This window comes from Phragmites australis, chromosome 17 (assembly GCF_958298935.1).
Source record: "Phragmites australis chromosome 17, lpPhrAust1.1, whole genome shotgun sequence".
NCBI classification, from domain to species: domain Eukaryota; kingdom Viridiplantae; phylum Streptophyta; class Magnoliopsida; order Poales; family Poaceae; genus Phragmites; species Phragmites australis.
Genome location: NC_084937.1, coordinates 14024551 through 14052188, shown reverse-complemented (window position 1 = coordinate 14052188; position 27638 = coordinate 14024551). Strand labels below are relative to the sequence as shown.

The following is a 27638-nucleotide window of genomic DNA, read 5'->3' as shown; positions in this document are numbered from 1 at the left end:
TTTGAGGCCTTGTCAGAGGAACTAAGAGCTCTTGAAAAAAAAACTTGGGAACTTGTAAAAATTACCAATTGGGAATAAAGCTATCAGTTGCAAATGGGTCTTCACTGTGAAGCAAAACCCAGAAGGCAAGGTGGAAAGGTACAAAGCAAGACTTGTTGCAAGGGGATATAGTCAGACATATGTTATTGACTATAATGAGATGTCCGCACAGGTGGCAAAGATGAGCACTATAAGAACTCTAATCACTTGTGTGGCTAACTTCGGTTGGACCTTGCATCAACTGAATGTCAAGAATGATTTCTTGCATGGAGATCTTCAAGAGGAAGTGTATATGGAGAGATTCCATCTAGCTTTTTTTTAATCCTTGCATCAACTGACTATAATGAGACGTTCGCACCGGTGGCAAAGATGAGCACCGTAAGAACTCTAATCACTTGTGTGGCTAACTCCGGTTGGTCCTTGCATCAACTGAACGTCAAGTATGCAGATTGAAGAAGTCCTTGTATGGGCTTAAACAGTCTCCACGAGCATGGTTTGACCGATTCAGATGTGCACTATGTGACATGGGCTATAAACATTGCAATGGGGACCATACTATGGTCTATCGACAATCGAAGCGTAAGACCACAATTTGGCTGTGTATGTACATGGATGACATCATCATCCCATGTGACAATGAAATAGAGATTAAACGTCTGAAGGAGAATCTAAGTAGAGAATTTGATGTGAGAGATCTTTGTCCACTTAGTTACTTTCTTTGCGTTGAGATTGCTTGATCTCCAAAATGTATTGTTATCTCATGGAGGAAGTATGTATTACACTTAGTGAGACTGGCATGCTTGGGTGTCGACCTACGTCAACACCTATTGATCCAAATCACAAGTTATGCACTGAATCAAGCAATCCAGTGATCAGAGAAAGCTACCAAAGGCTTGTTAGTTGGCTCATTTATTTGTGTCATACAAAGCTAGATATCTCCTATGCTGTGAGTGTTGTAAGCATGTATATGCATGGTCCAAGGAGTTAACATTTGGATATTGTTTACCGAATCCTAAGATATTTAAAGAGTAGTCATGGAAATGGACTTTTGTTCAAGAGTCATGGTTACCTAAATGTGGAAGGCTATTGTGACACTAGGCTGGGCTAGCTTTCTTGATGATAGAAGATCCACATCTGGCTATTGTATCTTAATTAAAGGAAATTTGGTGTCATGGAGGAATAAGAAGCAATCGGTTGTATCTGGTTCAGCCGCTGAAGCAGAGTACGAGCTATGCCTCTTGTGGTGAGTGAGATATTATGGGTAAGGAATCTCTCATCTGTGTTGAATATGCTAAGAAAAGGCCCCTTAAGGGTTTGGTGTGATAATAAATCAGTTATCAACATCGTTAATAATTCAGTTCAACATGAGGGAACTAAGCATGTGAAGATAGATCCTTTCTTTATCAAGGAGAAGTTGGATTATAAAATTATAAGTTAAGTTATGTAAACTCACGTAGCTAAGTAACATATTGTTTAACTAAAGGTTTAAGAGTAAAAGAGTGTAATTTAGCTCGTAGCAAGATGGGAATTATATATATCTATCACTCAGTGGCGGATCCAGACAAACAAAGAAGGTAGGGCGAACTTTAAGAAAAAATTTTAAAAAATACCTTAATTAAGGTAATTAGTAGGCGAGACGAAAAGATCCCCAACATAAATCGATAAAACCATATGAACCTGCAAAATGAAAAGAACCAAAGATAAACATATATGCAATTATGCAATTATACCAAATGTAACCAAATACAATAGAAGTAATTAAGTATAGAAACTTACGGAAACACAACCACTAATTATGTCTAGAACTAGAAGGTTTAGGCAAATTCATCTTCCTTGTTTTCATGTTTTGAAACCGGTTCTTAATGGCATTAGAATCTAGTCTTCTGAATAAATCCCGCTCAATATAACACAACATCAAGTCATTGAGCCAATCATCGCATATCCTGTTGCGCAAATCAGTCTTGATGATGTTCATAGCCGAGAAGACTCTTTCAACAGATGCTGTTGCAACTGGTAGTACCAATGCTAACTCAATAAGGTGGTACACCAATGGAAACACAATATGTCTTTGAGTTTCTACCATTTTCATTGCTAGACTTGCAAGATCATGACAACTAATAAAATCTTCAACTCTTCGAACATGAAGAATGAATGTTTCAAGTTGATCTTTTATAACTGCACGATCGCTGATGGAGAAATCTATGTCATATATCTCCGTAAGTCTAGCAATCTTGTGCACATCAAACTTTGAGAAACTATCTCTTGGATCAAGACAAGAAAAACATATAAGCAACTCTGAAGATAGCTCACTGAAACGATGAGTCATCTCTGTGTTTATAGCATCAAGAGCTACATAAAAGGTGTCAACACGATAATAATGGTCTTGAGTGACACTGATCTTACTTCGCCTTGATTGGCCCCATCTTGGTACTATTTCATCCATATTTGGAATTGGTATCTCATTTTGTTTACAAAATGTTTTGACTTCCGCAAATAATGGCTCCCAACCATGATTCCTCAAGTTAAGCAAACGTGCTTTCACATCAATCAGTAATGACATGGCCTCAACAATATTTTGATCCTTTCTTTGCAAGAGTAGAGATAACTCACTTGTAATATGAAAAATTTTCAACATCATCTTCATAATGAACACAAAGTTGAAGCTCTCCATTATTCTCATCAAACCACCTGCTGATGTTGGATTTCGGGCATCTTCCTGCACAAGCCCTAGCACCTCTATCACTGCAACCCACATGGATTCAATACGGATTAAAGTTTTGTAATGAGAACCCCATCTGGTATCCCCGGGTCTGGCTAAGTTAGTTTCTTGATGTTTCCCTCTTCCAGAAAAAATATCACCGCTATCTAACTTGGCCAATAAGTTCTCACGGTGCTTGCTAGATAATAAATCCTTCCTCTTGCAAGATGCACTAGTTGTGGTCACAATCATATTAACATATTCAAAGAACTCATGAATAGATGTGCAACTACCTACGACAGAAACGACTACCAATTGCAATTGATGTGCAAAACAATGGACATAGAAAGCATATGGGTTCTCATCTCTGATGAGTTTCTGAAGACCATTGAATTCACCTCTCATATTCGAAGCTCCATCATACCCCTGCCCTCGAACTCTTGCAATGTCCAAACCGTGTGTAGAAAGTAACTCAAATAAAGCTCCTTTCAATGCATCTGATGTTGTCTCTGTGACATGCGTAAGACCCAAAAATCTTTCCATAACCTTTCCTTCCTTATTCACGAACCTGTGCAACATCACAAACAATTATTACAACATCAGTATATCACACGCCCAACAATATCACAATTTAACAAGTAAATAAGATCACTAACCTCACAATTACGGCCATCTGCTCCTTGATTGATATATCACGAGATTCATCAATAAGAATAGAGAAATAACCATCACCAATCTCTTTCTTTATTTCCTTAGTTATCTCCTGTGCACAACTCTTTGCAAGATCCTTTTGAACTGATGGTGCAAGCATACGGACATTTTTAGGACATAACTCCTCAAATGCAATCCTCACTTCCTCATTTCTTTTTTTGTACCAATCAATCATCTCTAGAAAATTGCCCTTGTTCGATGAAGAAGAAGATTCATCGTGTCCACGAAATGCATGACCTTGCATTAGGAGATAGCTTGCACAATCTAAAGATGCAGTCAAACGGATTTCATATTTGGCTTCTGATTCCTTACTATGAGTCATCACCTTATATGACACACTAGTCTTTTGATTTTTGAAATCTTCGCATGCTGTTCTAGCTTTATTGTGGGCACTATTAGGTCCACCAACATGTTCAGGTAATGATTTATATGCATTCTTCCAATTTCTAAATCCTACTTTTGAAAATACATCATACCCAAAATGAGACTCTGAGGGATCATATCTAAAAAGATAGCAATAGAAACAATAAGCTGCATCCTTCTCCATACTATATTCTAGCCAATCATATTTAGTAAACCATGCTGCACAAAAAGTCCTTAAATCTTTACCAAACCTTTTTTTGGGGAAAGTATGTCCAATTGGTTGAGTCGGACCCTTCAACACATAAGCTCTTCTAACTTCATCTCTAATATCATGATCAAATTCATCTATTGGAATACGAAGTCCCGGATCGGCAATAATAAACTCTTGCCTAAATTCTTTAATACCTTTGTATTCTATCCGAGAAGTTGCAGGAGCAGGAGTGACAACTACTGTATCATTTTCTGCATCACAATCTTCACTAACTCTACTCTCCCTCGTACTTTGGGTATTCAAAGATGTTGGTTTGAAAAATCTCTTCATTATTTATATCTTGATATTCTGCGAAAGAAATGCTAATGTTATAAGAGCACAATACAAAATAGAATTCACCTTTATAGCTTAATTAATCTAAACGGCTCAATATAAAAATCTCAATAACTCAATTCATCAATTTACCTCACAGGCTCACACTGATTCAGTGATTCTGCCTGTCTGCCATGTGCCGTCCGCGGACCGCCCCTGCAGCTGCAGCACAGCACAGCACAGCACACAGGCCACAGCACAGCACTCTGCACGCACAGCACAGCACACACTCCGCAGCAGTGCCCTTGCTCCGCAGACCGCAGTCCACCGCGCGCGTGCTCACCCGGCGCCCGTCGCGCTCACGCCCGCCGCGCGCCCGCACGGCCGCACTCACAGCCGCCTGCCCGCCGCGGCGCCGCGCTCCCACCGCGCTCCCGGCTGCCGAGTGCCGACGCCGCGCCCGCCCGCGCTCCCGGCTGCGGGCTGCCGACGCCGCCACGCCCGTGCTCCCGACCGTCGCGCCGCGCTCCCAGCTGCCACGCCCGGCCACCCGCCCGCTCGCCCGCTTGCCCGCCGGCCGCCGCGCTGGCCGCTACGGGACCACCTGCCGCGCCGCCCGCGCTCCCGACCGCCGCGCCGCGCTCCGGCCGCGCTCCCGGCTGCGGGCTGCCGACGCCGCCACGCCCGCGCTCCCGGCCGTCGCGCCGCGCTCCCGGCTGCCACGCCCGGCCGCCCGCCCGCTCGCCCGCCGCGCTGGCCACTGCGCGACCACCTGCCGCGCCGCCCGTGCTCCTGGCCGCCACGCCCGCCCGCTCACCCGCCGCGCTCCCGCCGCCGCAACACGCACACGCGGACACGCCACAGCAGTGAGAATGTGAGATTAGGGTTCCATTCATTGATTCATTTGCATTTGTGGGCTGCGAATTGTGTTGATCTGGGCCACTCAACCAATGGGCCTCAGTGTCTCATGGGCCAGGAGCTCGGGCGGCCGCCCAGGCTCGCCCTGGCGGTGGATCCGCCCCTGCTATCACCTATTTTGAGAAGGAGTGTTGAGTCGTAGTCTAGGTCCAAGAGGCCCGTCCATATATGTAATATATGAATGTATTCTAAGAGTGTGAGTATTCTATAAAGTTTTTCTCGACCTCTCAACATATATCTATTGTTCTCCCTATTCAACCTCGGTAATAGGTAGCAAATTGAACCTATAAAGCTCCAATAGAAATAGCACAAGATCAATAACAAATGAAACTTATAGTAGTTAGCGTTATGAAATGCAAACAGCCTCTGGAGTTTGGGCTCATCGAGGAGACCATTATGGACCGGTAGAGATCGTAACTTTCACCGACTCCAGAAACCAGACGCTTCACTGGTGGAGTGCTTGGAAATTACGATCCTATTTTTCAGACTGATGGAGTGCTACGTGTTCTTCAGAGTTGAGAGGTTGGAGACACGGATGTCGCCGTTCGATGCATGCAGCCGTAGAATCATTGACGCCGCCTCCCAATTTCGGAGCTTATTCGTAAGCAAGACTAACAGCACCAAAGAAAAATGAAGAGCTTGCAAGAAGAGATCCCAGCAAGCACAGCCACAGCAGATGCTCAACAGCATCTACAGGGTGAAGGAAGGTGGCATTTGCAGACTCAGGATCTTCAGGGCTAGACCTTTTCCGTCAGTTGAAAATTTTCAGTTTGCAGTTCAGATGTCCTCCAGCACAGGACGTTCCACACATATCGTGATGCGTAACACTAGTAAAATTACCGAGGCACTAATCTTAGAAATGCAGAACTGCATCAAATGGCTTAAGAATCGGTGCAAAAGATCGAGAGAGTTGGTTCAGACCTTTGCCTCATTTACCAGCGTCCTTATGTCAGCTTCTCTTTCAGCCCCTTCCCAGGGAAAGAAGTTCTTGCTACTTGAGTTCGGGTCTTTGAGATCAGGTCTTTGGACTCCTCAAATCTAAAATGCCCAAAATATTCCTCTCTGTTTCCTGATGTGGCATGCCAGCGTGGAGATTTCGTATAAAGAAGTCAAAATCAAAGAATAAAAAAATAAATATCCAAACGGAGGTGATATTTTGAACATGGATGATACATTTAACAAGTTGAAGGATCCCAATATATATGCAATTTCAAAGTTTTTAAACCTAGATGACATCTCGTGACAAGTTTAAGTACTGTCGGTGTATTTTACCATTCTAGCTTCTTAGAATATCCAATATGGGGAAATCATAATCACTGATGCTAAGGAAGTCTTCATGTGTATCTGTTGAGACATTTGTGATGATTCCAGCCTGTACACACAAGACTTCACCAATAATAAAGGGGTTCTATTGGATATCCAGAGTTCTAGTTTGAACAGTAGTGTGAAAGACCTGCGTATATAAAAGTAGCTCTGACGAAACGAAGTGATGAGTATTCTGAGTGTTCCATAAATAAAAGGGAAATCTGACTAAGAAAGACAAATTTTGGTCGTTATAATGTGATATTTTGGCAATGAGACTGGATTAATTAAACAATATTGAAGTAGAGGGTTAGAACAGGATGTTAAATATATGGGCCTAGCCCATTATATTTAAGAAGAATTCCGAATAAATTTTAAAAGCCCAACTAAAAAGAGGTGATGGTGTATCTTTTAGTCCCACCTTGCTAATAGAGGTAGAAGAAAATCAACTTAAAAAATTATCTCATCCACCTACTTAGTATGTGTGGATGAAAAGACTAGGAGAACATATGCACGCACTCGCCTCGCTGGGTGAAGGATGCACGATACCTGCGTGAATAGTCCATCAAAATCGGATCTAATAGCAAACTGATATATATAAAAATCATGTCGGTTAAGAATCTGATCGTGGCACACCTCAACTATGTAATTTTCTCTATATATACATGTCAGCCGTTGCGACAAAAGATATACATAATTAGGGTTTTTCCTATTTCTCTCTGTTGCGCTGCTATAGGTAGTCTACTCCGTCTTGCTGCGTCGGCGTGCACCGATGATCGGTAGAGTAGGTATCCGAAAATCGTCATCCTTGGGTTCCTCCACCGGGAGAGGATGAATAATGTTTTTGGAAAGCACTCTCCGCGACTACTGGTGACCGGCTTTCTCATTGCCATCAAGTGCTCGTGTTCTGCTTCCTGATCGCTTCTTGCAGTTTTATTAGCTTGTTGCGTAGGTAAATTGATATATATAAAAATCATGTTAGTTAAGAATCTGATTGTGGCACATCTCAACTACGTGATTTTCTCTATATATACATGTCAACCGCTACCACAAACGATATACGTAATTATGGGTTTTCCTATTTCTCTCTGTTACACCGCTATAGGTGGTCTACTCTATCTCGCTGCGCAGGCGTGCATCGACGATCGGGAGAGCAAGTATCTAAAAACTGTCGTCCTTGAGATTCTACACCGGGAGAGGGCGAATAATTTTTTTGGAAAGCGCTCTCCGTGATTGTTGGTGACTAGCTTCCTCGTTGCCCTCAAGTGCTCGTGTTCTGCTTCCTGATCGCTTCTTGTAGTTTATTAGTTTGTTGCCTAGGTAAACTGATATATATAAAAATCATGTCGGTTAAGAATCTGATCATGGCACATCTTAACTACGTGATTTTCTCTAAATATACATGCCAGCCGCTGCCACAAAAGATATATGCAATTTGGATTTTGCATATTTCTCTCTGTTGCACCACTATAGGTAGTCTACCCCATCTCGCTACACTAGCGTGCACCGATGATCGGAAGAGCAGGTATCCAAAAACCGTCGTCCTTGGGATCCTACACTAGGAGAGGGCGAATAATGTTTTTGGAAAGCACTCTCTGCGACTGCTGGTGGCCGGCTTTCTCATCGCCATCAAGTGCTTGTGTTCTGCTTCCTGGTCGTCGTTGTCTTCTGTGTCGCCACAGAGGCTTCTGTGTCTCATGCTGTCGATCGATACTTGCGCTTCGACTATTTTTTTTTAGTCATGTTTACCATGCTGAGCAGTTATGTGATGTTCATGTTAGCGATTGCATTTGAGTGTTACATGCGTAGTTCTTTTACCTACGTTGTATTGTCGCTATATCATATTTTTGATTTATCAGTTTCTATTCATAGCTTTATTTAGGAATTAAATTAAATCTAAAAGTACATGTTTATTGAACACAAGACATATATAAAGATATTACATGATGTAAACGTCGCATCAAAATGAAATGCAAACACTTTTTCATAACGATGTGAATTTTGGTGAACCAAATGTTACATTTTGATCTTAAGAATTTCAGTTGAAGTCGAAAAGTGGAATAAGGTTGTATATGGTTCTAAAAACGTCGTCTTTAGCTCAAGTGAGCTTAAAATGAGGACTGATGGTGACTGATAGTAGGAAAAATGAAAATCTTCACTTCTTGTACACGTCAATGGATGATAAGTTGTGATGATTCAGAATTCTATCACGATAAGCAATGAATTGTTGAAAACGGCTGGATGTATGGAGACAGGCAGCATTGACTGAAGTACATGCTGACTATTGAGTGAGACGTGCATGTGACCGTTTGACTTAGAAAGGTCAATGTTTGATATTTGAAAATAGATTATAGAACGATAGTTTGACCAAATAAAGGGGCTGCAAAGCTTTATAATAATGGTGTTCAGATGATCAGATAATGTGTTACTCAGCAAGCCTAGCCGAGCATCAGCACTGCTTCAGACAGAGATCATGCAACAGTTCACTAAGAAGACGCACACAGTAACCTTGATATAACTGCTAATTTCAGACAAATAAATTGGTGCCACACATGAAACAGAAACGTTTTCCAGTTTAAATGGATACAGGCTGGAGGATGTTAACATTCAGAAAGCCATCACCACACATTTGTAAGACTAGACTTGGTTATCGAACCCGAACAATTACACCTTGGGGCAAGCTTTTGCCCAAGAAGTCTGAACACCCAAGAACATGAAGCTTTGAACAATGTAAAACATCAGCAATCAATCCCAAACTCCTCTTAGCATCAACATCACAGCTGCATCTAATTAGTAATTTATCCTTAAAAATGACAAGCTCATAAAACTTATTAAGACACCATCTTCTGATCTTCATCAGCAACAACCAGAGCAAGCATTAAGAAGCTCTAAGCATCTGAACTGGAATTGACACTAGCAGCTGCTTCCATTTCCCGCCATTTCCTGCTGCTGGTGGTGGTGATGTCCCTGGTACTTGGGGTCCTTGCGGACGATGCGCTTCCAGTACCAGTGCCTGTCGAAGAGCATCCAAATCTCCTCGATGGGCACCTGCTTGGTCTCCGGCAGGAGGAGGATGATGAAGATGGACATGACGACGATGAGCGCGGCGAAGAGCACGAACACGCCCCACCGGAGGTGGCACAACGCCGCGAGGAAGCACTGTGCCACGGCCGCCGTCCAAAAGAGGTTGACGCACACCACCACGCTCTGCCCCGCCGACCGCATCTCCAGCGGGAACAGCTCACTCGGCACCAGCCACCCCAGCGGGCCCCACGACCAGCCGTAGGCGACCACGAAGAGGCAGATGGCCACCACCAGCACCGTGCTCACGCCCTTTGTCAGCTCCTGGCCGTGCCCGAACTTGAGCGCTAGGATCACCGCGACAACCACCTGCATCACGAGAACGTCGATCAGTATCATGGCATGAAGATTCAAGAAGACATTTTTTATGGTAATGGAGGTTACTGACCATGGAGGAGATCATCTGGATGCCGGCCTCAATGAAGAGGAAGCGGCGGCCGAGGCGGTCTACGGTGACCATGGAGATGAGGGCGCCGACGACGAGCATGGAGCCAGTGATGATGGAGGAGTAGAGCGCGGCGGAGGAGCCGAAGCCGAGGCTTTGGAAGATGACGGGTGAGTAGAAGAGGATGGAGTTCATCCCGGACAGCTGCTGGAACGCTGGGATGCCGAGCGCGCCGATAACGAGCTGGGGCCGGTTGCGCGTTGCGAGCAGGTTCCGGAACGTGCCTTTCACGGCGCGCGCCGCCTCGCTGGCCTCCTTGAGGTCCTCGAACTCGGCGTCCACCTTGTGCGTGCCGCGCACCTTCTCCAGCACGCGCCGGGCCTCCTCTAGCTTCCCGCGCTCGACGAGGCTGTTGGGCGTCTCGGGCAGGAAGAGCGCGCCGACGAAGATGGCGGTGGCGGGGCCCATGGCGAGCCCCAGCGAGAGGCGCCACCCCCACGGGTGCAGCCTGTCGGTGAAGTAGTTGATGACGTCGGCGACGAGGATACCGAGGCAGGTGGTGAGCTGGAAGAGCTGGTTGACGGCGCCGCGGATGCGGTACGGCGCGATCTCGGAGAGGTAGAGCGGGACGGCCTGATTACCGAAACCGATGCCGGCGCCGAGGAGGACGCGGCCGACGATGAGCATGGCGACGTTCATGGCGGCGGCGTTGATGGCGCCGCCGAGGAAGAAGCTGGCGGCGCCGACCATGATGCTGGCACGGCGGCCGCGGCGCTTGGTGACGTAGGAGGCGCCGAAGGTGGAGACGAGGCCGGCGAAGTAGAGCGACGAGGTGAAGAGCGTCAGCACCTGGTTGTCGTACTTGCAGTAGTCCGTCTCGTGCAGGTGCGCGTGCTTCCGCGCGTACACGTCCGGGAAGAACTTGATCAGGAAGTCGTCCATGGACGTCACACCACCTGCCATGGCCGACACCATCATCGTCGACAAACATCAATCGGCAGGATGATGAACTAATGTTTAGAAATTTGACCATTGTTCTTAGATAAACATGCAATTTTTTCCCAACCTGAACTTGTATACCATCACAAGTGTTTCAGTTACATCATAAAAAAAATGGAAATTCTCCTCGCGATTTTTTTTTTTTTTGCACTTTTTAGTGATGTCATTGGCAGAAGTGTTAACTGGATGAGCTGTACTCCATGAAACAGAGGATATTTCTATTGAAAGGACACGTAGTGCCATGATTAGAGGAGTTCTCAAAGAAATGGATGACACGAATCAGGTGTTCATTATCACACTGGATTTGGCTGTCAAGAGGGCTAAATATAGCATTGTTCCTTATTCCACCGGACAGCACAGCAACAACCATAGGACATAATGGCCATTTCGTTTTCTTTACATCTTTTGGTCTAAACAATCGGTTCTTTTTTTATGGAAAGAAGTAACCATGATTGAGACCGTCCATGAAATTCGGATCAGAATATTCCCCTGAATTTATGCAAGTTTTCTTTTCAAAATCTCTTCAAGAAATTGTTAATTACCAATCAATTGACGAGCATTAACCACAGAAAGAATTCAGAGGCGAACAAACTTCAGCAGAGAAACAGAGTAGAACAATCACAAGAAGGGTAGTTCGTAGAAATACTAACTGGAGACTCCGAGATCATAGCCGAAGAGGGATCCTCCGAAGGAGCCGACGATGCAGGCGAGGATGAAGTAGCTTGTGATCTTCCCCTCGTAGAACTCCGCCCTCCCCGCGCCGACCTCGCCGCCGGCGAATCCCCCCGCCATTTCTACCTTCTCCTCTCCCCTTCCAAACTCCCTCACAGTCACACCCAAGAACAAGCTCCTCTGTTTGGCTCCTCAGTCTCGCTTTCCTGGTAGAAAGAGGAAGAAAATGACGACGACGGACAGAGAGAAAGGGGGCAAAAGAGAACCGAGAGCGCACACGTCAACACGGGGAGTCAAGTTACTGACAAGACAGAGACAGAGAGAGGAAAGACTGCAATCGCCGAAGAAAAGAAAGATACCTCTCCTTCTTGGACTGACTAATCTCGAGCAGCGCAGAATGCGTGAGCAAGCGGGGATTAAACAATGAACAACCGGTCCAAGGAGCCAGCCATCCTGCGCCAATCCTATTAATCTAATCGGCCGCGCTGATCTGATGGATCGGGGGAGGAACAGAACAGCACAGCGGAGCAGAGGGATCAGGGGAGGGAGAGTGAGGAGGCTGGCTGGAGCCTGGAGGTCGTTGGGGGCGGAGGGTTTTATGGAGCGCGCGCGCGCGAGGAGCTAAGGGCACCCCGGGTCTTCTGCCGACGATGATGGGTTTGGATTTTGGATGAGCAGTTGACAGGTTGCTGGGTTGATCGCGTCTGCCTGCCTGGGGCCGTAGCGGGGGGAAAACGTGTTTATCCGATTGAAATGTCTGCCTGAAATAAAGTTTGAAGAGATACTGGGGAGAGGGGAACACTGTGTCGAGTGAAGAGCGAACCGCCGAATGGCTCTTCAAGTGGTCACGAGCCAGCTGAATTATTAATCCGTGATCTATTTATCGTGTCTATGATCACGAGCAGATGAAATGAGACATGATATGTTTCTAACTTTGTGATGACAAATGTTTAATTTCGCCCCATCTGATCTATGTAAGATTAGATTAATATCATGCAAAGTGCACGTGAATTGAAAAATGATCAGCTGAATGATTGATCCATGATTTATTCTTCGTGTCTATGATCACGAGGCAAACGAAATAAGACATGATATGTTTCTAACTTAGTGACGATAAAGATCTAATTTCACCCCAATCTGATCTAGCAAGATTAGTTTAATGTCATGCAAATGCGCGTAAATTGAAGAGTGATCACCTCATTAATTGATCCGTGATCTATTCTTCTTGCCTACGATCACGAGACAAAAAAGAATGGGACATGATATGTTTTTAACTTAGTGATGACAAAAGTTTAATTTCGCCTCATCAGATCTATGTAAGATTAGTTTAATTTTACACAAAGTGCGCATAAATTGAAGAGTGATCATCTGAATGATCCGTGATCTATTTGTCTTGTCTGTAATCATGAGGCAGATGAAATGAGATATGATATTTTTCTAACTTTGTGATGACAAAGGTTTAATTTTGCTCCATCTTATCTATGCAAGATTAGTTTAATGTCGCGTAAAGTCCCTGTAAATTGAAGAGTGGTCATCTGAATGATTGATCCGTGATCTATTTGTCGTGTCTATGATCACGAGGCAGACGAAATGAGGCATGATATTGATTCGTGATCTATTTGTAGTGTCTATGATCACTAGACAGATGAAATGAGACATGATATGCTTCTAACTCAGTGATGGCAAAGGTATAATTTCACCCCATCTGATGTTTAATGTCACACAAAGTCCACGTAAATTGAAGAGTCCATTTAGTGTGATGAAAATGACCCGCATTTAACTCGGATGATGTTGTTCAACTAAGTGATCATTGCGATTGTATTTAGTGAAACCATGCTCGAATTTTTCCGAGGGAAGTGTTGATTTATGACATAGTGTATTCTTATAAGTTGATATTCAATCAAACCTAACAGAAAAAATGGACCCAGCTTCGTGCGCTTTGAGGTGCTCGTAGCATTTTTCTGAAGCAGGTAAGTTGGATAAAACAAGTAGGAAGTAGGTGGCCGAAGCAGTGGAAGGAATTTTTATAAGATCTGATATTTTGAAAGATCTATTTTTTTTTATATACGTGTCTCTTACTCCTTCTTCTGTATATGCAGAAGCCAGTTAGATTAAAAGAGGATGGTGTAGAACAAGATTTTATAAAATTTCTTCAAAAGTAGAAAGTAGATGGCGGATGGCTGTTTTGTTCACACGATGGGTGTGAAGTGTGAGTAGCCAAATACAGCTCGAGGACAACTTTTGGTTACGATTTTTAATAATGGAAGTATAGTTTTGGTTTTGCACAGCTAGACATCACGATGCGCACAATCATTTTTTAAAATAAATACTCAAATTTGTGTAAAAAAAACTCGAACTTAAGTGATGCATACGTAAATCTACACTCTAAACCAACTTAATTAGGCTTCCTATATTTTAACTTTTCTTACCATACTAACGTGTTAGAGCCCGTATGGATTCTATCAACCATGTCTGAAAATGAACTAATTTCTCTGCCTATCCAAACAAGCCTTTAGTTGAGTGGTAAAATTGTCGAAAATCACGACATTTCTAGGATACGAATGCAAACAAGCTTAACCTATTTTTTAAGCCTGTAGGATGCTTGTATGAAGGATATAAATATCACCGTACATTATTACCGTACTAGATCTGACAACATTTTAGGCTTCTTTGAACGCATGAATTTAACAAGAATCTTATAAAAACTTCACAGGAAAAACATAGGACTCGAAAAAAAATCCCGCTTTCTAAAAAACACCTTAGCTTTGCCTGATTTGACAGTGATAAGATCCCAAAAATCACTACTATAAAACTATTTTTCAAAATAAGACGGTTTAAATGACAAACCATCTGAGCAGTTCCTATAATTTTAGATTGCCTGTGGAAATAAATTTTTATAGGTAGCTACTTACAACAGCCGCATGTAGAAATATGATAATTACCATAAATGGTTCCTTATATGAATCACATATATAAAAGATCATTTTCAGAGGTGATTCTTTATATGAACCGCCTCTGGAAATAGAATGATTACCACAGATGATTCCTTATGTGAAATATATATGTAAAATGTATTTCCAGCAGCAGTTCCTTATGTGAACCGTCTCGAAAAATTGGATGATTTTCAGATGTGGGCGACATAATAATCCTACTGTGTAAAAAAAAGTATTTTTAGAAGTGATTCCTTATGTGAATTGTTTTTGAAAATAGAATGACAATTTATCTTAAAAATTCATAACTTTTTCATACGAAGTTAGATGGAAACAAACTTCATATAAAAATTATAACCCTAAATGAGATCTACAACTTTGTAGTTGAAATATTTTTCATTTAAAGTCATTTAGATATTCAAATAATCATTTTCAGATGTGATTCTTATGTGAACCGTCTCTAGAAATAGGATGACATCGTATCTTTAAAAATTCATAACATTTTCATACAAAGTGGGATGGGGACAAACTTTATATAAAAATTTGTATCCCTTGACGGGATCTACAACTTTATAGTTGAAAACTTTTTTATTTAAAGTCATTTAGATATCAAAATAATCATTTGAAGTTCCAGACAGAATATATCAAAAGGATTACATATGCTGTTAGTATGACTAGTACTTCTGTGGTGTAATGGTAAGGTCATATCGTGCGAATTGAGAGGTTTCAAGTTCAAGTACCACGAATCATATGCTCGCGTATTTTGCGTAAAAAATCACGTGACTTGTGACGGTGCAGTCGCGACGGTTCCTTGGGTGCAATTTTTTTTTCTGTTTTTTTGTGCCAAAAACTTCGATTCGGGATCTATTACTTAAGTAACCGCATGTGAAAATCTATTACTAGAGGCGGTTTCTTAAGTGAATCGTTTGTGAAAATTTATTACCACAGCCGGTTCTTTAAGTGAACCTGCTTTAGTAATAGGTTTTCACATTCGGTCTCTTTTACGTTTGTTGAAATTATCTATTTTTACGGTCCTTCTATTAGAGACGGGTGACTAAACATATATGAAAATGAGTTGCCACCTGCCTAAAAAATTGTTTTTTACTAGTGAATGATGATGTAGTTTGCTATCTTCGCAGGGGTTTAGCTTTTGGTTCTTGTCCGATTCTTTTGGCGTTGCCCAGTTCCACCCATGGATTCACTTCGACAATTTGCCAGTTGGATTGCAAAATTGCTATCCACCCTTTAGGGTACACTCATTTTGATTAGTACCGGAAAGATGGCGCAACGTTGCCTCGTCTGAGGCCCCTCGTGTTAGATCACGAGGTAGAAGACTAAGAGTAAATTTGAAGGAACACTACAGAAATGTTGGTAGTCGACTCAGCTCAATTTCGAGAACAATGAGGTGAAGGAAAGTAAATCTGTTGTATATTTCAATGACGGATTTGAGGCGGTGGTTGAAAACTTGGTGGCAGAATCATAAGTAGCTCTTACACAAATACTTCAGAAAGGAGCCATGAATAAAGGAGATGGAAATGTTGAGGCAAATAGTAAAGTACAACAAACTATATTACAAGGTTATATAAAAGAAAACATATACAGTAGTTTGAAACAACAGGGTTATAACAGGGTTACAATTATATTACAAGGTTTGAAACAGCAAGAAGATGGTATAAAAGCATAGCCAACACATTTATACTTTAGGATTGCAAATATAGGACCACTCCAAAATAAGTATTGAAGATTAACCGCAGTTCTGACTTGTTGATCGCCAAAAGTGAGAGCTATCTTGAGTAGGAACAAAAGTTACCTGCTCAAAGAAATACTCTTCAAATGATTGAATGTTTGATATGTCTTGAGTAGAAACAAAAGTAAGGTGCTGGGAGTGTATATCATCATCACCTTGTTTTTTATTAAGGAATTTTTTTCCAGCCTTGGTTTTTTGACATGCCTTGAATTCTTCTTATTTGGATCAACGTGTACATCATCGTCATCTTTGGTCTCCTTAGGAGGATCCTGCTATTTTGTTGTAGTTAAAAAGATGAGTAAATCATTATGTATAAAAGGCAACTCATTATGAATAAAGGTAAAAAAGTATAGTACAGATTTATCTTTTATGCTATTAAACAAGTTGAATAACTAATTCAAGCTCTTGTGTACTTACTGCTTACAATGTCATGCAACATAATGCAATCTAAAAATGAGTAAAAGATGGCATTGTCCATCATAAAGTAGCAGATTGGTAGGGTAACATAATTATGTAGTAGAGGAGTCATGAAATGGTTAGTAAAGGTAATACCCGTGGGTTTATTGCTATAGTGATATATGTCCTCTTCATCCCAGATAAGGTTTCTTTATTTAATACTCATGAGGATGGCAATAAAATACAATAAATGTAGTTAGTATTGTATAAAAGATATGGCATTAATGAATTTTATCAAATAAATAGCAGTCCACTCATTGTCTTTTATCTCCATTGGATCATTTTCAGTTTGAACATGTGGTGTTGTATCCTATATTATTAAGTAAGAGTAACAGCTGTGAAAATATTGTGTAGTAATTGATCTTCAATTCATCTAGTAATAGAGATGATCAATAAAGCTAATGTCAAAATTTATCTGTTGCATTTGTTCTTTAGCAACAGGTAGTATTGTATTTGCAGAACCTGAACTGATGATGGCTTCATTTGTTTGAATTATGGGTATATATGTCTGTTTTCCATACTGTTGAGAAATGTGTACAACTTGGAACGATGGAGAATCAGTTGTGATATTTTTTTTTAAGCTGATATCCTAACAATAAAAGTGTACTTCTGGCCGACTAAGCTTGATATTTCAGTTGAAGTATCATCCATGGAATATATGCTAAGTAGTTTCTCCACTGGTTTGCCAACAAGCTGTTAGGCTATAACATCAAATAGGATGAACTCGAGTTCATATGACTCGTCACTTCCCATGAGACAAAGCTTGTGTCTATGATAATATGAGGATGTTAGATAGTTTTGAACATGAAGTATAAAGAAGCTTATTTTAACATATGGAGAAAAATACATACGTGCAATCAATTTTAGTGCAAAGATAGTAATCCTTCATACATTGATAAATTGTTCCAACTAAATGGGATCTTGAGCGACAAGCCCTACATGCTGGATATAACCATTTTTGGTTTGGAGAGTCTTATAATCGTAACAGTGTCATTACAATCCTTTGTAAATGCAGGTGGAATAACCTATAGAAATGGAATTAGTATGCACAATTTGTTTTATAGGTTGAAATGGCACTAAACAAATATAATAATCTACATAACTAAAAATGTGTTGACAAAAACTCAGCAATAAAACCTAAAATTGGTAACGTATGTCAAGATTATGTAATTTTTGTTGGTATGGTATTGTCATTGAAATAAACATAATTTAATAAATTTAATCGGATGGTCATTAATATGAATTGGTAAATGGAAGCATTATTAATCCATTAGCAAATATTGAAAAAATAAAAAATAAAATCTACAGAGATATCATAAGAACTTAACTTTCATAAGCAAAAACTTCAAAATATATTTATTTCCTTTGTATGAAAAACTGCAAGTTAGAAACTTACCAATTCATTATGAAAGTCTCCGGTTCAAAACTTGCAGAAAGACTTAGTCTGATTGTTGTTAGGCTTATCCATGGTAGTACTTTTGAAGGCAAAAGGAATGGAGTAAAGAAATAGTAAGTGAGTATAAAATAAAATGATCATTTGAACTAACTATTGTAAAAATTAAGGAGTAATAAAATGTATGGTGTTGAGAGTTGATACAAAACCTTGTCCTAATATGCCTAAGCTTCTTTTAATCAAGCTGCAAAACAAATGTTAATAGCATTAGCTTTAAAGTAATAGCTAAGATTCATGGTATATTAAAAGAAAAAATTTAGTTTTATGGTACAATTGCAAATTGTTAAACTATTCCATCAAACAAGTAGATCATTCAAGTGGCAATTATATTGAAGGACAATTGTAGGATGCAACAACTGTCCTTCAATATAATTGCCGAACAGTCTCGGCTAGGCTGGGTAGGGCATGTGAAAAGTTGGAAACGCATGCACACGACATCTTGATATTATGTAACAGTGATAGTATATGTATGTGTTAAATTGTCTTTTTATCAAGTTGTCTTTGAAAAAGAAATCATGATCACATTGGGGAGAGGATGATGCACTTGCACGTCCTGTGTGCTCATGCCTATTTTAAAGACAACTCGATAGAAAGACAGTTCAACATGTACATATATTATAACTGTTACTATGTACTCCCACTATCTTAGATTAATCGTTTAAAGTTTAAAGGGATATATAGCAAACCATCCCGAGTTCAATATAGTAAGTGAGTATAAGATGAAATGATCATTTGAATTAACTATTATAAAAATTAAGGAGTGATGAAATGTATGGTGTTGAGAGTTGGTATAAAACCTTGTTGCAATATGCTAAAGCTTCTTCCAATGAAGTTGCAAAGCAAATGTTGACAGTATTCGCTTTAAAAAACAACTAAATTTCATGGTATATTAAAAGAAAAGATTTAGCTTTATCGTACGACTGTAAATTATTGTTTTATATTACATTTTGTAATTACAGTACTCAACAATTCCACAAACGAGCTTTGGACACTAAACATTGTCTAAACTGATTTAATATTGTAGGTAGTAGTAAATCATGAATAAATGGAAACACAACACACCCCATATTAAATTGGTTAGTATACGTTGTTACAGCAGAATGAGTGCCTAATTTTTCCCTATTTACAATAAAAAAGAAAATATTTATGTAAGTTGTGCAATAATATCTTAATTCCTCTGTAATAGAAATTGGATGGCAGATTAAAGAGAGAAGATTTTTCCTTTATGAATAAATTAAAACAGCGTACCTCGATTGAACACACCAGATAAAGTTGTTGGATAAGACTTAGCTTTAAGCGAATGGGTAAGTTTCATACCAGGCTCAAAAGATAATATTTTTTCTTTAAGGGTACAACTGCAAATTATTAGTCGACAATTATAAATTGGCTTTTGACATGCAGAGTTTCCGACACTATAGATCAAAAGCTGATTCATAAGTGTGGACCAACAATTTGCAGCTGTGCATGTAAAGGAAAATATTTTCTTTTCAACCTCGTATGGAACTTAGCCGTTCACTTAAAGCTTATGCTGTCAATATTTACTTCATTCCTATAGTACAATAGTAAATAGTACAATAAAAGAAGTACTGTGCAAAAGACAGGAAATGTTGTTATGTACTTGCAATGACAATAATATTTGAAAAGTTTTGGAACGACAGTTGAATTAGCCTGCAAAATGAATGTTGATAGAATTATAATAAGTACTTGAATAAAAGAAGCAGTGAACAAAAGAGAGAAAATATCGCTATGTACCTGCAAGAATGATAGTACTTGAAAAGTTGTGGAATAACAGTTAAATTAGCCTACAAAAGGAATATTGATAGTATTAGCTTGAACATAACAAAACAAGTGTGGCAAAATTTAAAATTAATACTAAAACATGTATAATATAACAGATGGAATGCAACATTCAATTATTTAACATACCTTCTTTTCCTTGGAATACTATTTTGCCTATAAATATTTAATGTTTCTAGGATAAATAAGCACATGAAACTGCTAACAGCTCGCTAATCCTATATCCAAGGGATAAATCTATGCCTCACTAAACACTGAAAAAAAACATCGATGTTTTGATGCTCAACAAATCAAAGCAAAGTCGATCCAATCCAATGATCGATGCATCCCGCCCCTGGAGGAGTTGTACCTGAGATTTACCGGAGTGGTGTTTGGTTGGTGCCCTAATGTGCCTGCAACCTAAGCCCTCACCCCTGCGTTTGTGCACCTTCGGCTCGATCCTACTGTGAAGAACCAAATCCAACAATAGATGGATGGATTTGAGGGCAGATTGAACCAAATTCACAGCTAACTGATTGGACAAAACAAAAGAATTGGATCTGATTTGAGGGCAGAATCAACCTTTGGAATGAAGGGAATCCATCCAAGCTGATCTAATCTAGGATGACTCATAGAGGAAATGAATCCGGATGGGATGGAGATGTGTCTCCAATGTCCAGTGGACCGAGGGAGGAGGGACTACCGTTGGTGTTGCTTCTGGACTCGGCCGTCGGTCTCGGGATGGGACTCAGGCCACCTCTGAAACAACGGTACTTCAAGAAGGCACCATATTCGTATCAGATACCGTGTCCGATACCGATACGCACCAGATACTTATCGGATATGTAGCCGGCAAGTATCCAAAAAAATTATGTAAATTCCAGATACACAATTGGAAACCTCTACGATACTTCAATGATATGGCCCTGCCCATTTGCGCCCGCATGACCTAACAAGTCGCCCGTAGTCCCACACACCAGTCGCCCCCCGTAGCCCCGCATGCCGCCTTCTCGCATAGTTGCTTGCATGCCAGCCGCAGCGAGCTCCTCTCTAGCTCTCCTCCTTTTCAGGTTAATTGATTAACAAAATTGGCTGGTTGTTATGATTCATATGGAGTTGAAACAATTTCGCATGTTGTGAAGATGACAAAGCAAATTAGTGGTCATATTGTATAATTTGAACTACCTTTTGTCATCTATATGCAAATTACTGATGAGTTAAATTTAGGCATATGCTCTGATTTGATAGGACATATTGGCAATAGTAGCCTATGAGTGATTCAGATAATATAAATATGCACTACAAACTTATTACTATTTTTTTAAAAGTAAAACATATCCGCATATTGGATTTCCTGGGAAAATGATATATCCCCGTATCCATATTGGTATTGTCTAGCAGGCCACAACACTAGACATACAGTAACAGGTCAATGAGCTCGCAGAAGGTGAGGTGACTGCCAGATCGGAGTTCGTGGAAGGAAGGGGACTAGCTTAAGATGGCACGAGGGAGATTTCACGGGGGAGGAGGTTGGCAGTTGTTGATGGCGAGCGCTGTCCTCCTCCCTAGATGTGGTGTGCAAGGGAGAGGCTCTAGCGAGCCCCATTTTTTGGCGAGCCTAATACCGAGTCGGCTAGAGCCGTTTTTTCCTCTTATATCGGCATATTTGGCTATAGGGAGCTGGTTACGGAACCGGCTGGAGATGATCTAACACTACATTAGGTGTTGCCTACATCAAATATTGCTATGTTAGATATCAAGAGGGTCGATATAATTTATGTCATATAAAAAATCTCCAAATTAGACGTTAATGTTGTTTAATATCACTATATTTCCTAGGATTTTTTATATCATCATATGTACCTAGGCACGTAGCATGGATGCAAAACTTAACCTATCTTTTTAGGCCAAGAAGGATGTTCGGTACACATATTCACTACCATAGAAAGGGTCATCTGTGCCCTCATTTCATTGTCGGTTCAGTAATAATCGGCAGTGATAATATATATCACTACTGCTTCGTAAGCTTCAGGCGCACATAGAAAACAAAGCCATCAAGAATCAACAGTGATAGTGAAAATCACTGCTGGTTGGTCACACTAACCGGTAGTTATATTTAAATTATCATAGCAAGTTCATAACACGAACCAATAGTGATATTAGTTTATCAAAAGATATACCTTTAATATCCACCATGGATAATGCTTATCACTGTCGGTTGTATTTACGAACTAACAGTGATACTAAAAAATTCGTACGACTTCTTGCGCCCGCCTCCTCAGCTTTTCCTGGTCGCCTTTAAAATCACACTCTCGCCCTCACCCTCCCCCCCCCCCCCCCGGTTGTCACCGCCGCTCCGTCCACTACCACCGTGTGATGGATCCGTGCGATCCTTCTCCCCTCTTGCCACCCAACTACCGCCTCCGTCACCACCTTCTCCGACCACGCCTCCCACACCCACGCTGTCGTCCGAAGACAAGTCGGAGGCCCTGCCGGTGAGGTCGTTGGACAAGGCGGAGACTTTGGACTTCGGAGACTCAGCGGGGTCACCTTCCGAGGACGATGTGTGGGACTTCTTCCTTAATGAGCCGAAGGTGAAGAAGCCATAACCGAGATCGAATGAGGAGGAGGAGCAGGAGGAGAAGGCTGGCGACGACGGTGAGGACAAGGATAAGGACGACGACAATGACAACTTCTTTGTCGTCGTGGCTGATGGCCGGTAGACGTCATTGTTTAGGGTTTTTTGCGTGTGTGGATTTGGGGTTCTTTGCTTGCGGCTTTGCATGTTTTTTGTTTTTAGTGTACAATGATGGATTTAGTGAGTTAATTATAGGTTAGTGTGATATAAATCTCTAATTATAGAGATTAGTAATATAAAGCTTGGTTAAATTATTGATTGATTGCTTAAATTTTTTTTTCTGGATTGAGTATCACTGTCGATTTGTAGCTGAACTGGTAATGATAAGTATACAAATTGACAGTATAAGCTCAAGAACTGGCAATGATAATCATCATTACTGCTTAATCACTATCAATTTTAAAATTAGCAGTAATATAGTTTTTGAACCGGCAGTGACGACATTTTTCCTTTAGTAGTGATTCTTGGTGTATATATATATATTAAAGATGTCTAAATGGGCCATGCCTACTGGACTGGCCCGAGGCACGGTATTGTAGGCACGGCTCAGGCACGGCACGAGGCAACGGGCCGTGCCTGGGCCTAGCGTGCGGCACGACGGGCCGGCACGGCACGGCCCAGCCCGGGCCGGCACGTATTTTCTATTTTTTATATATATTTTTAATTTTTTAGCTATTTTTAATATTTTTATCTATTTTTTTAATATTTTTATCTATTTTCTATATATTATATATATATTTTATTTTTCTTATTTTTTTTATCTATTTCGGCCCGTCAGGCCGACCGGGCCGTCGGGTTAAAATCGTACCCGGACCGACCCGACACGGCACGATCACCGACGGGCCGTGCCGTGGGCCGAGGGGAAGGCACACGGGCCAGCACGGCACGGCCCGTTACTGTAGATGGGCCGTTTGGGCCGTGCCGAGTCGGACCTATACCGGGCCGACACGAATGACCCATTTAACCATGTTTGATATATATATTAAGATAATGAAAAGTCGCATGGTTCTCTACATCAACCCGATATTCTCAGTATATATGAAGTAATATATATGCAGGTGTCATTGTGCCGTACATTGCTAACTAGATCTGACAACATTTTAGCTTTGCATGATTTGACAGTGATAAGGTCCCAAAAATGATGATGCAGTCTGCTATCTTCGCAAGGGTTTAGCTTTGCTTCTTGTCCGATTCTTTTGGCGTTGCAATCTGACAACATTTTAGCTTTGCATGATTTGACTGGAAGAAGATGATATAGGCTGCTATCTTGTCAGCTGTTTAGGAAATTTGCAGATTCTATTGGCATTGCCCAGTTCCACGCGTGGATCTCAGTTTGATAACTTGGCAGTTGCACGCCAGTTGGGCTGCAAACTGCTATGTCCACCCTTTGGGTACACCACTTGGATCACTGTAGTGCTTGTCTTTTTTTAATGTTGTAAAAAAAAAAAAAGGGAAGAGCCAGCGAATGCCTCGTCGATTGTCTCTCCGTTAATTCTTAGTGGTACGAGTATAATAAAAAACAAGCTCTAATCCTTCCATATTCTTGAATTTTCTGAAAATCATGAATGACTTCTTGTTCGGCACAAAAAATAATAATCATGTTGAGGAAAGAAGAAGCCTCTTGTCTGGAGAGCAGTAACGCTCAACATTGTGGACATAAATACCAAACATAGTAATTTATCTATGAATTTAAGCGGGATAGCAAGGTAGAGGAATCTAGGAACAAGTATGACGATAACTACCGGATAACTATCATATCTGGGTATTTTAAGATTTTTCATAATTTTTGGAGCATTTCTTAATCTTTTTTAAAAAATCTATGGATGAAAAAAACTACTCATAGGCAATCAGGATGTCGCGTAAATAGAGAAGTTTATCTCCGATAATGAGAATAAAGAGTCCAAAGAACGTATATGATGCTTTCCTATATATGTAGAGCCTGGGACCCATGCGGATGACAAGTTCAACAAGTTATTAGAAGTCTTTATAAGTCGCATAAGTTAGAAGACATAATAAGTTGAGTAAGAAAGTCACCGATTAGGTTTAGATTTATTAGGCTAGTCACGCACTCCTTGTAATAGGCTTATATCAATACAAAATAAATATGATATAGAATTATTTTCTCAGGAGTCCAAATATATATAAAAAAATCCTATGTATGCTCTTTTGATTCGTCTGCTAAAATATCATATTATATTCTACAAATTTATAAGATCCATAATTCACCCAGATACAGGCATGTATGATTAACTATGTAATGTGTGAGTGGTTAGTTGTGTTGAGCACTGGGATTGGTTAGCTATCAAATGACTTTATCATCTGGCCACTTTGTCCAGTGACAGGTCGGTAAGTCCATGTACTCAAACCAATTCAATAAATTAAAGGAATCCATTTTGCATTGCATTATCAAATAGATAAATGGTGCCTCCAACAAACGAAAAATGCTTCTGCTAGATGTGATGACGCTAAATTTAACGTGCTATGTGTCCTTTTCAGTGTTGCCACCACACACATTACATCATCTCATTAGTATATATGAAGCCGCGTGGGGTTCCTGGCCAGCCGGGCCATCCACCTCATCCAGATTTTGCTCGCCATCCGATTTGGATCTAGCGGTCGCCCTCATCCGCGTCTGCCCGCGCCGTGGCCCACGTCGCGCGCTGGCCTGGCTGGCCCCGTGTCTCCGTGTGGCCGCCTGGGAAACCGCCCCCCCACGCACGCTGCATGCTGGCCTGGGCGCCACCGGAGCCTCCTGGTGCTGCTACGTGTCGGAGGCTGAGCGGTTGGGAAACCGACCCCCCCTCCCTCCCCCTGGCTCGGGTTGCTTCCCAGTCGATGGGATCTAGGCTTCCTTGCCCTCTGTCTTCTCTTTGCTTTTCCCCTTTCTGTTGCTTGTGAGGTATGCTTCTTGCTTGCTTCGATCCCTCGCTCTCGGCTGCTTGGATCGGTGCCTGTGCCTGTACGTGCGCTTGAGGTCCGCATTACATGTCGGTGGGCTGGGCTATTTGGCCGGTTACTTTTTAGTCGGCTGAAGCGATATTGGTCATGCTGTCTCCTCCTTGATTTGTTGTTCCTTTTTGGATAGTCGCTTTCTATGACGGTGCAATCAACAGGAGATGTTGATACCCCTTTTCCTCAAACCCTCCTCGGATTGGTTGTAGCTATTGATTTCTTTTTCCACGATTTTCCCAAAAATCTTTGTTTGGGTATTTCGCGCATCGCTTTTGGCTGCTAGGTTTGGTTGGCAGCTGTCTTTGTGTTTCTCTATTTGCCTGTGTTTGTGCTGCCCCATGTTTGCTTGTTCGTCCTCTCCCTCTTTTATTTCTTTTAGTGGATCTGTGCTGATGGCTCACTGTTGCGCTTGTTGAAGCGATGGATTAGCAAATAGGAGTGGATTTCGATCTGCTCTTCCCTGGTTGCACTTCTTGTGCTTGCTTGTTTCCTTGTGTTTATTTCGACGCGTGCTTGTCCATTGGTCCTTGTGATTACAAAACTCGAGAACCTGATGTTACTCCCTGTTTCCTGCTTGCTGCTTGGATATATGGCTTCTTTTGTCCCTCTTTTTTCCCCCTCCTTTTTGCCCCTTTTAGCTCCTTTCCGACCTCCCCTCCGTCCCCCCCCCCCCTTGCTCTTTTTCCCCCTTCTTTTAGTTTTTATCTGTACACAGGGAAGGAGAGAAGAAACATAACGGATGGCGCACAAACTGAGCTTTTTTCCTTTTGTTTTCTTCTTTGTCTCTGCTCGTTTGTGTGCTGCAGTGACGAAGTGGTTAGAGGGGATCCATTCCAGCCTGTTGTTGCTTGTTGCGTCAGGTATGCTCTCTCAGTCGAACATGTAAATTTTAGGTTTGTTTACATGCGCAACGAATGGAATCTGATATCCCCCGCCCTCTCCCCGGTGTGAGGCGTGCTCCATTGTCTATTGCAGCGAAGGTATAGCGCAGGGAAATTCGTTCGAGTTTGCTTCTGTTTGGCAGTTCTGGTATGGCACTGCTGGTACACTGGTCCTTCTTGGTTTGTGGGGTGTGTGGAATTAAATAAATAAGCTAAATGAAATAGTGATGCTAATGGAAAGCCTTCATTTGCCATGCAGCTTGCTTCCTGCCGTGGTCCTTCCTGTTATTGAATCTGCAAGGAGCGTGGTGCATAGGCAATTTTATTGCTTTCGGTAAGATGTGCCCTGTTCTTTAAGTGTTCCTCAGCAATTCATTCAAAGTCATATTATTTGGAAGTCTTATTGTCTATTGTTCTATGCCTTGAATTATTTAGCCATACTTCACATATTATCTATGTTACATTGCCCTGCTGTGCATGGTGCCGTTACTGATAGAACCCTTTTTTTTTTTGCCCCTTTTTTCCCTTTCCTTCCCCTTAACTCTCTTTACCTTTTCATCACCATCTGTTTACGGTTTGCCCTTTCCTCCTTTCGCTGCTTGATTGTGGAAAATTCTAATAATAATAATAACAACAATGATAGTAACGATAATAAAGGAAAGGAACCGTTGGGCGGAGTAACCTAGAACGACATGTTTACCGTTGGAGCCTCTTATATCTCCCTCTTATAAGCTGTCGTGATTAGATGCCGCTTGCCATACGCTTCATTGCTACGTGAAGTTGTCGACGATGGAAGTGTCCTTTGTGGAGTAGAGATTGAATTGCCTCTCTTGAGCTTTCAGAGCAGCCCACGACAACTCTTTTTTTGGTCATGCGCTGATGCGGGGTGTGCAGCCGCTTATGAGCAAGCTGCTCTTCAAGCTGTCACTTGCCTTCAAAGCATATACGGTTTCATTGTGGTAGATTACAATTTTCAGAGGTTAGATCTTTCAAATCATTTGCACAGGGGAAAAAAAAGAAAGAAAAACACAGTCCCCCACCGCCCCTACTGGGCTGAGCATAGCTACTGACTCTTTGTGTTTACCAGGTACGGGTACAGGTGTTAAGGATGATG

At 41.5% G+C, this 27638-nt stretch overlaps 3 protein-coding genes and 3 long non-coding RNA genes across 7 annotated transcripts; 2 read left to right on the top strand and 4 right to left on the bottom strand.

Annotated features, from left to right (window-relative positions):
• Nucleotides 1–1819: 1819 nt before the first annotated feature.
• On the bottom strand, nucleotides 1820–4609 carry LOC133897502 (uncharacterized). Its single transcript, XM_062338255.1, has 2 exons — nucleotides 3394–4609; nucleotides 1820–3305 (listed from the first exon to the last, which is right to left on the bottom strand). The coding sequence occupies exons 1-2, from the start codon at nucleotides 4350–4352 to the stop codon at nucleotides 1829–1831; spliced, it is 2436 nt and encodes an 811-aa protein (XP_062194239.1). The 5' UTR covers nucleotides 4353–4609; the 3' UTR covers nucleotides 1820–1828.
• Nucleotides 4529–5212, top strand: LOC133896890 (uncharacterized). The gene has a single exon (XM_062337528.1). It carries the CDS (start codon nucleotides 4529–4531, stop codon nucleotides 5210–5212), a length of 684 nt encoding a protein of 227 aa, XP_062193512.1.
• A 3895-nt stretch (nucleotides 5213–9107) lies between these two features.
• Nucleotides 9108–12400, bottom strand: LOC133897685 (sugar transport protein 14-like). Its single transcript, XM_062338481.1, has 4 exons — nucleotides 12051–12400; nucleotides 11670–11897; nucleotides 10024–10976; nucleotides 9108–9944 (listed from the first exon to the last, which is right to left on the bottom strand). The coding sequence occupies exons 2-4, from the start codon at nucleotides 11809–11811 to the stop codon at nucleotides 9468–9470; spliced, it is 1572 nt and encodes a 523-aa protein (XP_062194465.1). The 5' UTR covers nucleotides 11812–11897; nucleotides 12051–12400; the 3' UTR covers nucleotides 9108–9467.
• A 3772-nt stretch (nucleotides 12401–16172) lies between these two features.
• Nucleotides 16173–18442, bottom strand: LOC133897532 (uncharacterized). 2 transcript variants are annotated; one of them, XR_009905921.1, is made up of 3 exons: nucleotides 16921–18442; nucleotides 16524–16640; nucleotides 16173–16431 (listed from the first exon to the last, which is right to left on the bottom strand). It is a non-coding gene; the product is annotated as an uncharacterized LOC133897532 (long non-coding RNA). The 2 variants fall into 2 exon arrangements; XR_009905922.1 differs by having other exon boundaries at nucleotides 16524–16637.
• A 233-nt stretch (nucleotides 18443–18675) lies between these two features.
• Nucleotides 18676–20755, bottom strand: LOC133897718 (uncharacterized). The gene is made up of 3 exons (XR_009905955.1): nucleotides 20424–20755; nucleotides 20030–20079; nucleotides 18676–19945 (listed from the first exon to the last, which is right to left on the bottom strand). It is a non-coding gene; the product is annotated as an uncharacterized LOC133897718 (long non-coding RNA).
• A 5582-nt stretch (nucleotides 20756–26337) lies between these two features.
• Nucleotides 26338–26842, top strand: LOC133896825 (uncharacterized). The gene is made up of 3 exons (XR_009905847.1): nucleotides 26338–26503; nucleotides 26619–26672; nucleotides 26784–26842. It is a non-coding gene; the product is annotated as an uncharacterized LOC133896825 (long non-coding RNA).
• The last annotated feature ends 796 nt before the right edge of the window (nucleotides 26843–27638 follow it).

Coding starts and splice junctions, on each gene's coding strand:
- LOC133897502 (XM_062338255.1), bottom strand. CDS start 4,352: ATGAAGAGATTTTTCAAACCAACATCTTTGAATACCCAAAGTACGAGG. Junction 3,306..3,393: donor CAGATGGCCGTAATTGTGAG/GTTAGTGATCTT, acceptor GATGTTGCACAG/GTTCGTGAATAAGGAAGGAA.
- LOC133896890 (XM_062337528.1), top strand. CDS start 4,529: ATGTGCCGTCCGCGGACCGCCCCTGCAGCTGCAGCACAGCACAGCACA.
- LOC133897685 (XM_062338481.1), bottom strand. CDS start 11,811: ATGGCGGGGGGATTCGCCGGCGGCGAGGTCGGCGCGGGGAGGGCGGAG. Junction 10,977..11,669: donor CTATGATCTCGGAGTCTCCA/GTTAGTATTTCT, acceptor CGGCCATGGCAG/GTGGTGTGACGTCCATGGAC. Junction 9,945..10,023: donor TCCAGATGATCTCCTCCATG/GTCAGTAACCTC, acceptor CTCGTGATGCAG/GTGGTTGTCGCGGTGATCCT.